Below are 9,944 nucleotides of genomic sequence, written 5' to 3'. Positions count from 1 at the left end.
TTTGAGTTCTGCAAACCCCCCGAGCTATGGCGGACCTCGGGTCCTGGAGCGAGACGCCAGGGGCACGACGCCAGAATCACTGAGGTGCCGGCTCACCGCCGTGAGGGCGCCGGAGGGAGCTGCAGTTCCCCGGCAGCCCTGCCCTTCCTCGGGTTGGGCCTTTGAGGGGCTGGGGACCTCCCGGGGCGGCGGCCTTGAGCCATTAGTGTTGGCTGAAGTCTTTTAATAACGGGAGGGGCGGGCGGAGTCGTGGGGTTTGGGAGGCTGTGGTTTCCATAGGCCGAGGTTAAGCCTGGTCCAGGTGAGGGCTCTGAGGCGCCCGGCTGGAGTCGGGCCGAGGCTGCAATCTTTGTCCTCACTCAGGGGCGCCTTTGCGGCCTGTGAAGCTCCGCTCAGGTGAGCCCAGGGCAGACACCGTCTCCTTCCGGAAGCTGGGGATTGGGGTACGCGACCCCAAACACCTGATTTGGGGAGAATGGCTGCAGTCCCAGCCCTTCCACTGTGGGTCTCGGTGCACGGGAGTCCCGCACCCTCCCAGCATCCCCTTGGTGCCCCGAGGAGCTGCGGGACTTTGCACTCACTGAAACGGGCCCAGGCTGCACAGACGTCGTTCCCCTGTGGAACCCAGCCCTGTGTGCCGGAAAACAGACTCGTGGGGTTTGGGGGTTTCAGCCCAAGCGTCTGCCCAGGACACAGTCCGCTTCTGCTGCGGCCGCCGAGAGGACTAGCGAAGTGTTCCTTTCCGCACCCTGGGATAGGACGGGCGAAGTCCGTGGGTCTGGTGGCTTGGGGGAGCAGGGCAGATGGAGGACTCCCAGGCATTTTCCAGGCAGGGGACTAGGAGGGCCCGTGGAGGGGCAGGCCGTGCTCGGGAGGAGGCTGAGCCCTTGGGGAAGCCCCTCTTCCTTACCAGGTGTCTGAGGACCAGATGGAAGCTGCAGGAGTGGGAGTGGCTGCAGCATGGGCACAGCTGCAGTGGGCTGAGGCTGTGAGGGGGCCTCTAGGAGGGGCTGTCCCTGCAGACATTGCCTGAGCCAGGGCTACAGCAGTGCATGAAACAGGCCGTGCCTCCCCAACGGGGATTGTCTTCCAGAGGCATGTGTGGGTGGGGTGGGGTGGGGTGGGGTGGGGTGGGGTGGGGCGGGGCGATGGGCACTAATCAGTGAGCAAGTAAGTAAAGCAATAACAGCGAAGGTGGCAGTAAGTGCCGTGGGGATGTGGAAGGGGTTGATTGCAGTGAGTCCCGTTCTAAATCAGGTGATCTGGGAAGCCATGTAGGTACGGGGACCCCACAGGGAGGCGGCGATGAGGTGGCAGTGTGGCTGGAGCCAGGGGAGCAGGGAGGAAGCCCGAAGAGGAGGGTGGGTAGGGCCAGATGGCTCTGGACCTGGTGGGCAGAGTGGCAGAACTGAGGTCAGTGTGGCTGTCTCTGTGTTGCTGCTGTGAATGCACAGGTGGCTTGTGTTTCCTGCTATTTCTAGACCTCTCTTTTTGTGGTTTCCTTCCTTCCCACCGCACTCTCCGCTTAGCCCTCCGGGGGCCTGCCGGGGAAAGCTGGTCCCGTGCCTGTCGGCGAGGGCGGCTGGTATTTCCCAGCAAGCATACTGGGTCTTAAAGATCTCGGGCTGTGTGGCTTTCCCTGGGGCCTCGATGTCTCTGTCAGGGCCTTTGTAGTCACCTTGTATAAGTTCCCACTTGTGAAGATGGAGCTTTTCTTAGCTCTCCCAGGTGGCTCCAAGGCCAGGAGGGCAGCTGGCCATGCCCTTGGCGTTAAGTGGAGCTTCACAGCTGCATGGGGCTGGCAAGCCGTTTCCAGGTTCACTTGGTAGCCATAAGACCCTCTATCTCATCCTTCATTAGCTGGGCCTTTCTCCTCTACCAATGGGGGTGACAGTAGAGGGAGAGGAAGGGGCTGCCCCAGTTCTGACTGGCAGAGAGGGCCGTGGGCTGTGGGAGAAAACACGTCGTCATTGTGGTGGGCTAGGAGCTCTGTCATATGGTGGTTGCAAGCAACAGAAATGTACCATGGCTGGCTGAGGCCACAGAGGTGCGTGTTGGGAGGGTTCTGGACGGTTCACAGCCACAGGAGGAAGGCTTCACGGAGGACTTGGGAAGGACTGGCCTCGGGCAACTCTGCTCCCACGGTGAGGTCTCACAGGCTGGGGATAACTTGTGTAGCTTCCTGGAGGCCATGGGCAGTGGCAACTGGTTCTCCAAGCCTCAGTGTCCTCGTGAGAAAAGGAGATAGTCACCTTGGTGATACTTAACCTCATAAGATTCTTGTGGGAATTAAAGCAGATCCATGTGTCACATGCCCTCGATGCAAAGGGGACTTTACAAACGTGGGTCCTTTCTCTGAAAAACAGGGGTTTCTAGGTCTTGGTTCTCCTGATCCCAGAGGAGTGAATTAAGGTAACCAGATGGCCACTGAATTCAGTCTTAGTTTTCCACAGCCCTGATGTGATTCAGTGGGTAGGGACTCCCGCCTTGCCCCACCTCCTGAATTCTTGGCCCTGCACACACGACGTCAGACGGGGCAGGGAGAGGAAGCACCCTGTGGGTGGAGCAGACTCTGAGCCAGCATGGTTCCCAAGGCCCCGGGCTGGGTTCTCTCGCCTGTAGATAGACTTGGGAAGCTGCACAGCAACCTCTGCTTCTCCACTTGCTGTGGACCTTGGCAAGACTTAGTTTCCTCATCTGGGAAATAGGACTTTAGTTGCCACCTCACGGGGCTGTTATCCACGTGGTGGGTGCAGTGCTCTGAACGGTGCCCGTCCCAGATAGCACTAGGTAGACTGAGTGCTGTTTCCAACCAGTGCTGCCTCTTGGGTACACACACAGAATGCTTGTGCTTGTGGACACCTCTGCGGGGCTTCAAGGGCTACGTGTTCTTCCCACTCCCTGGGTTCTGGGGTTTGGAGAACACGCTTAATTATGTTTTTGCAGTCATCTTGGGCAGAGATGACCACAGGTGGGCGATGGCAGGATGGCTTGCCTTCCAGGAGCACCACGTCAGAGGGGCCGGCCCCCAAATGCAGGTAGCTAGTGAGGGGTCTCCACACTCAGTCCTGTGAACTGGGCCATTTCCATGGTCCCCACCTCACGGGGGCCTAGGGCCTGGCTGCCAGGTCTTACCCAGTGGCTGTGGGCAGTGCCAGGGCCCCTCCTCTGGCTGTCAGACACATGCTTCACACTTGGAGCAGAAGTAGCAGCACATGTGGAGCAGGGTGACCAAGAAGCCTTGGCCACCTCTCCCTGAGCACCGTGTAGGTTCTTGGATTATTGGCTGCATTGTTGCCTGAAACTACACAATCTGGATTCCAGTGGACTCTTCTGGCTGGTAAATAGCCACACTGATTAATAGTCTGTGAGCTCAGCAGGCACAGTGGGGAGTTCTGGATCTGAGTAGCTCCTCACTCCCTTGAGAGATGCGTGTGGCAGGACAGCACGTGACAGTGCTCTGCCTCCAGAACCTCTGCGGCCTGTTTGTGGGGTGCCCCCGAGAAGATGGGGCTGCTGCCACTCCCATCTGTCTGGAGTCCCACAAATGCTCACTATTGCTGTGGCTATTCTAGTCCTGCAGGCAGATGGCAGCCCTGATATGCTCACTACACTCCAGGCTCATCCTCTAGAAAGGCAGAGGCTGCTCAGGGAAGCTTCGCACTTAAAGCAAATGGAGCATGACAGCATTGAGACAAGAATTACGCTGATGTCCTTCTCACATCGTTTTTTTGGTCAAAAGAAAAACACACATGTTGCCACTTTCACTTGTGAAAAATGGAAAGTTTTCCTGCAATGAGTGGCCTCAATCACTAAAAATGAATTTGTGTATATTTATAACAAAACGTCGAAATGATTGATATTGATGGCTTCGTTAAGCATTACCAATGAGTACCACCGGAGGGCGGCACAGCACAAGCGGAGGAGGTCAGAGAGCCCAGGGCTCCTGTGGTTAAAATGTCTTTTCTCCTTTCCGTGAAAATCCTCAAACACATTTTGTATTTTAATTAAATGAAAATGCTGAAAATGATACAGTAGAGAGCACTTTTAATGGAAAATTAATTGATAACACAATCTTATTTCAATTTACTTTTTATTTTTTAACTTAAACGACTGTGTATTTTCCACAGTCTTATGATGAGAAAGGCTCCAGAATCACGTGTAGGTGTCCTCAACATTTCATAGCTCGAACCGTCCTTTCTTTACGTTGTGCATTGATATGGGCTTCTCAGTTCAGAAAACAAGGCACTATAACTATTTTATCAGCTACATTAATACATTGAAGATATATTTATCCTTTCATGAAAGATACAGCATTTGAATACAATATGGTTTTATGCAGATCAGGTTCAAAACACCCAAGGCACACACTTAATTTTTTTTTTCCTTTTTTTTCTTTTCTGTGTTTATTTGAAGGCTCGTATTAAAGTTTCAAAATTGCCATGAACAAAGAGTTCTAGAGTGGAATCAATGGACAGGGATTGTTGTAATTTTGAACATAAAACGGTAAAGACTGTGGAATGTAGAACAAGTTACAGGAACGATAAACAAAATCACCAATACAGCATGGATTAGAAATCAAAGTGATCAGATCTGTGGAAGTCTGAGAAACAAGTCTGGAAAGTCTCTGATTCCCCACAAAGCATGGGCAGTCCTGTCTGCATGCAGCTGCTGTGGTCACCCAGCCGCTGTGGAATGTTCACCTACTCGCATGGGTACATGGATGTCTACAAATACAGAAACACATTCCAGTTCACCAGTTCTTAAAATGCCTCCAATTTCAAGTAAAAGAAAAAAATCTTTCAATAATTTTCCTAGTAAGGTAAACGAATATATTCATCTAGGAAAAGTGGTCTGGAAGAAACCACTGGAAGCAAAGTCTAGGGGGGTGCCAAGGTTTGGGAGAAACTATTGGATGGTGAAGCGGGAGAGCTTGAGGGTGAACTACAGAAGATATGAGGACTGGAATTTTTCCTGAACATGGAAGCACAGTGGCTGCTGCTCTACTGGGGAATGTGCCAAAGTAGAAGAAACTTTAGGAACTAAAGACAACAAACAAGTTTTCACTGGTGAGGCCAAAGAAGTTGTTCAACGTTTAGGTTTAAAATATGCTTCCCTAAAGCGGAGGGATGGCCCATGTCTTCCTGGCTTAGTTCTTTGCCAATAGACACAAATTCTCTCTTGCTCCAAGCCTTAGCATGTGGCTCGCTTGTCAACCAGAGAGGCGGCCCAGTTCTGCCACTCCCTTGGCCTTATGGCTAGAAGACACCCTGCTGGGGTGTGGGGAGACTGGACCCTGAGGGAATGGTCCGGATCTGGCTGGCCTTCCACGGCACCACTGCTTCCACCCAGAACAAAAGGAAAAGCTGAGCCTCAGCTCCATGCCTATAGCGGCGGTCACAGAAGCAGATTTTGACGTTTTGCATAACTCTGAAATAACATACATGTATCCATTGATAAATTGAGAATAATTTAAGGAAATGGAACCAAGGCAAATTAGCTCAGTGACAGGAGCCTATTTGCTCGATGAGAGAGATTTTTCTGGTCAGTTTTAGAGAGGCAGAGCTGGCCACAATGCTTGAGATAACCTACATTAGATTGCAAGTCGGGCAGCTTTTTGTTTAATTCAGACAGTGTTCACTGTTTGCAATCAGAACCACAACCTTAGTGCAATAGTATATTTATTTTTTTTACAGTAATTTTGGTTGCCATACAAGAGATTTAAGGATTGGGAGAAAGTGCAAATTACAGGAGCTTTTTTTTTTTTTTTATAAAGTCTAAAAAGAATAAAAGCACAAAAGTAACAGCAACATAGATAATGCGAACACGTGTTGTTACACAAACTATAGTGTGAAACGTATTAGTATTTAAAAAACAAAAAAAAATTGTTAATGGGAAAATCAATATTGTGGCCCACACACAAAAAGTCATTGCCAGATCAACTGGATAATGCTTGCTTGTTCAATAACTGAGAAAAAAATTTACCATTTTATTAACTAAAGTATCACAAATAATTCACTTTGTGATATGTAAAGTTCAGCAAATCAACAGTCACATTGAGTAATTTTTATATTATGTGAATTAACTTAAAATGTGCACAGACACCCTGGAAAAGGTATCTTGGCAGGTATACATAATTTACATTTTGAGAGATTTGGGTTTTGTATACACAATATTACAGAAACTAAGCATGTAAATGCAGTTTATTTAAATTACAGTATGTAACAAAAGTTGATCTTAAAACCTGGAATAATATCAATATGATCTTTAGATGAGCAGTTTAACATTTGTTCCACCATTAAAGAGGGGCATGGAATAGGGCCTGGTCCTAACATGTCCCAAAGGGGGAGAACAGTGGGTGGTGATTTGAATGAGGAACTATTGCTTTCAGTACCAAAATAAGCAAATAGAGATAGAGACCGATTCATCTTGGCAACATGTGTTTATTTGTTGGTCAGTGCAGGTTCTGATAGGTCTATTACTTCTCTATAATAAGACAGTGTAAAAATAAGCTATGTTATCAGCTCTTTAGTCTTGCAGCCAGCTTGCTTGTGGTTAGTGGCATGTGGCTTGGAGTCTCTTTAAGAAAGGGAATAACATCTGGCCCTCACCAACTGGCTGCCAAAGTTCAGCAAACCGAAGTCACTGAGTTGCGACTGGTTATCGTCTGCCAGCAGTTTCCTTTACTCTCCTTTGAGCTAGTGTTTTGCCTGGTACTGAGCACAGAGGTAATACCAACTGTAGGCCCAGGGAAAGCGCCATGCCAAAGGGATGGACTCACGGAATTTTGCAGTATCATCAAATGGAAGACAAATTAATGGCCAAACCACCATTTTTACATTTTCTAAAATATGGGGCGGCCTCAGCAGGCCATCTATAGTATCCTGTCTTGAAATTTCTCTAGAGTAATACTTATTCATCTCACCATGGAAAAACTGAAAGCACATGGAAGTAAAGCGCCTTAATATTCAATTGATTTCAAGTTGGTTTGAATCATTTCAAATACAAAGATTGACCTGCAAAAGGTTTTGGAACAGAAGGTCCAAAAACTTGGTTTCCAAATCGGGTGTGTGGCTGGAAAAGCGCGTGTGTGTGGTGTGTGTTTTGTTTTTGTTTTTGGAGAAACTGCTGCATTATGAATTGTAACCACTTTGAAGAAATTGTCCTTCAATGACGAAGTTCTAGCAAAGATAGAAAATATAACACAGCTCTGCTGGTTCAGATGCATCCAAATAAGGTTGATTTAAAAAGGTCATACTTTTATAATTATTCCACAGAAATAGTATTATTAAATCACAAAAGTTTTTTTTTTTTCTTTAACTTTCTAGCACTGAAGTGGCACAAAGGCTGCCTAGTAGACCAGCCACTTTTTTTTCTTAAAATATTGTGCTTATAAACTATCTGTACAACTATTTAAACTTGCAGTAAAGAAAGAGATTTTAAATTGCTAAATTTTATGTGTTCATTCTAGAGCTGTTCCAGACCTAATCAAGAAAAAAAGGAAAACAAAAAAAAAAACATGTTTTATAATTAGAGATGGGCTGAGCTAGTTCTGAAATCATAATAAAACCAAAAACCTGACATTCGAGTATCCTCCAAATGGGGGAGAATGTGCTGGAAGCCTGACTGTGTGTTTTGTGGCCCATGTGCATCTGGTGACCTCTTTTGGAAATTCGAGGTATTGTTATGGGGTGGAGGGACTTCGGGGAAAGAAAGGGGCAGGGCTCAAGAAAGCCTTGCCAGAGAGGCTGACCTGGCAGCCCAGGAGACCTCCCTGCTTTCCTCTCCTTAACGCCTCTGCTTTTGCTCTGATCCTGCCGCCCACCTTCTGTTCTCAACCCTGGGTTCTGTCTATATGCCATACCCACTGGGTCCTCAAAGAAGCTATTGTACTGTTAAGACAAGCTGGTGGGATTCCTAGACACCCAGAGCGATAGGGGAAAAGCCTCTAAGTACCATCTTCCCTGGCCTCCGAGAGCAAAAGGACTGTCTCAGCAGAGATGCTCACCCTTGGCTGGGCACAGAACTGAGAATGCTGTGCCCGCCCAGCTCCCAGAGGAGACGCTGTCTCACTGGCAGCTGCATGTGCCCGCCGTGAGCCATGCGTCTTGTCCTTCATGTCAAAGTGGATGCTCACCTGCTCTGATCTTTGCAGAGCTCAAGACATCTTCAATTAAAAAGAATTCTGAGAGGCAGAGAAGCCCTGATTCTCCATCCTGGATGGGTGCTCCTGGCAGACAATTGCTCTTGTCCTGGAGACCTGGAGCTTGGGCCGCAGCATGCTGGCTGGCTCCCTTGGCCAGGTCTCCCCTCCATTGTGGAATCGTGACTTTGTGCTTTGACTAACTCCATGTGACTTCTGCTTGGCCACCTTGGAATTATGCTAACAGATTTGCAGAAATAAAGAAAGAAAGCTAAGCAAAGCTGGGCACGATCCCATCCAAACTCCCAGCACTGCCAGGAACCTCATGGCCAAGGAGCCATGGATGCAAACCACAGGAGGAGATGGGGAAAATAATCTGTGTAGGAAAAAGTTTCTCTGCCTTTCAGGCCCATGACAGGGCACTGGACAAATGCATCTGGGAGCATCTCACTGCAAGCCAAGTGCAGGAGAAAGAGGGGCAGGTGAGCATCAGGTGTCCTCCAGGAGGCCACAGGACTGAGGAAAGGCCTTGTGCCGGGGCCTGGGGTGGTGAGAGCTGCCCGGAAAGCAGAGGACGGAGGTCTCAGGAGGTATCTAGAGTGCACTGGTGTCTGCCTACAAGAGCTAGGATCCCGTGCAAAATCAACGGGGAGCCTCTCGGACCCAGCAAAGCGAGGCCACCTGCATGCTGGGCGGCAGGCTGGGAATCTCTTTCCATGTTAGAAAAACTCTCTCCCCTTGTCCCATGTTTGATAGAAACTGCCCAAGACACCCACATGGTGAGCCAGGGGTCTGAAGACCCAGCCATGTTGTGGACACAACTCAGTATTTCTTTGGGTACCAGGAGACAAACCCATGGAGTGGGGTTGATGTTCACAGACTTCGCTTGGCATTCAGATGTTTCAGCACGAGCCCATCTCTACTTATAACAAGAGCAGTCTGCGAGGTGGAGAGCAGCCGTCCTTATCTGTCCAGCAGCTGTTTCAAAGCCCTTTCTATGTTCATTCTATGCCCAACTCGAGTCACCCCAAGATCGATGAGGTCCTCCTTCTGCAGGTTTGGTAAGTGACTGCCGTCGATCTCATTGTCCATGAAGGCCTCTTTATGTTCACCCAAGTTTAGACTTTCCAGCCAATCGGCCACATCTGGTTTAGTCCACAGGTGGACAGGTTTAGTTGTAAAAGGCTTATTTGAGATTGGCTGTTGCAGTATCGAGGGGGATGGCGACCTACTGCGTCCCGCTGGGTTCAAGCCAAATAGATCCCCGGAAGGGGGCTGGCTTGGAAGGCTAAAGACATCTGAGAGAGTGGGAGAAGGAGAGGCGGCGGCAGCAGACAGGGGGGTGGGCAGGGTCTCTTTGTTCATCTCTGTTGGCGAGACCACAGGGCTTGGGGCACGTCTTGTTCCTGAGGTCCTGCTTTCGTAGTCGGGGGGCCGGCTCTGCAGGGTGATGGGTTGGGAGGTGCCGGGGCGAACAGTGAAGGTGACCGTCGTGCTCCGTGTACCTGAGATGGTGCTCATGATCTCCGGGCTTCTGAAACAGCAACAACAGAGAAGACCGTCACAAGGCAGGTCACCGAGTCAGGGCAGCTGGGTGCAGATCACCAAGGAAGGCGAAGGAGATGCCCAAACCATGCCAGAGTGTCTAGTGGCAGATGCGCTGGCAGTGAACAAATGATTTGCCATGCCAGGGTGGGGGAGGGGGAGAAAGGAGCCAGAGCAGAGGTGGAGACACCAGAGCACACCACGTCAGCCCACTCACCTGAACTGGGACAGAGGAGCTGGGGGACCTGCCTGTGCT

At 49.7% G+C, this 9,944-nt stretch overlaps 1 protein-coding gene across 8 annotated transcripts in view; it reads right to left on the bottom strand.

The window, feature by feature from the left end:
- Positions 1-4,030: 4,030 nt before the first annotated feature.
- LOC105469739 (SH3 and multiple ankyrin repeat domains 2) overlaps positions 4,031-9,944 on the bottom strand; it is a 666,868-nt gene continuing 660,954 nt past the window's right edge. For 6 of the 8 annotated variants that reach the window (XM_071074114.1, XM_011721226.2, XM_071074115.1 and 3 more), the window contains one exon: positions 5,970-9,677. In XM_071074114.1, coding sequence (XP_070930215.1) covers positions 9,107-9,677 — 571 coding nt within the window. In that variant the 3' untranslated portion in view covers positions 5,970-9,106. Of the gene's footprint in view, positions 9,678-9,944 lie in introns of all 8 variants that reach the window. The other 2 variants (XM_011721220.2, XM_071074117.1) reach the window with 1 other exon arrangement.

This window comes from Macaca nemestrina, chromosome 12 (assembly GCF_043159975.1).
Source record: "Macaca nemestrina isolate mMacNem1 chromosome 12, mMacNem.hap1, whole genome shotgun sequence".
Taxonomy (NCBI): domain Eukaryota; kingdom Metazoa; phylum Chordata; class Mammalia; order Primates; family Cercopithecidae; genus Macaca; species Macaca nemestrina.
The sequence above is the reverse complement of the archived record's forward strand: the minus strand, read 5'-3'. Positions and strand labels throughout refer to the sequence as shown.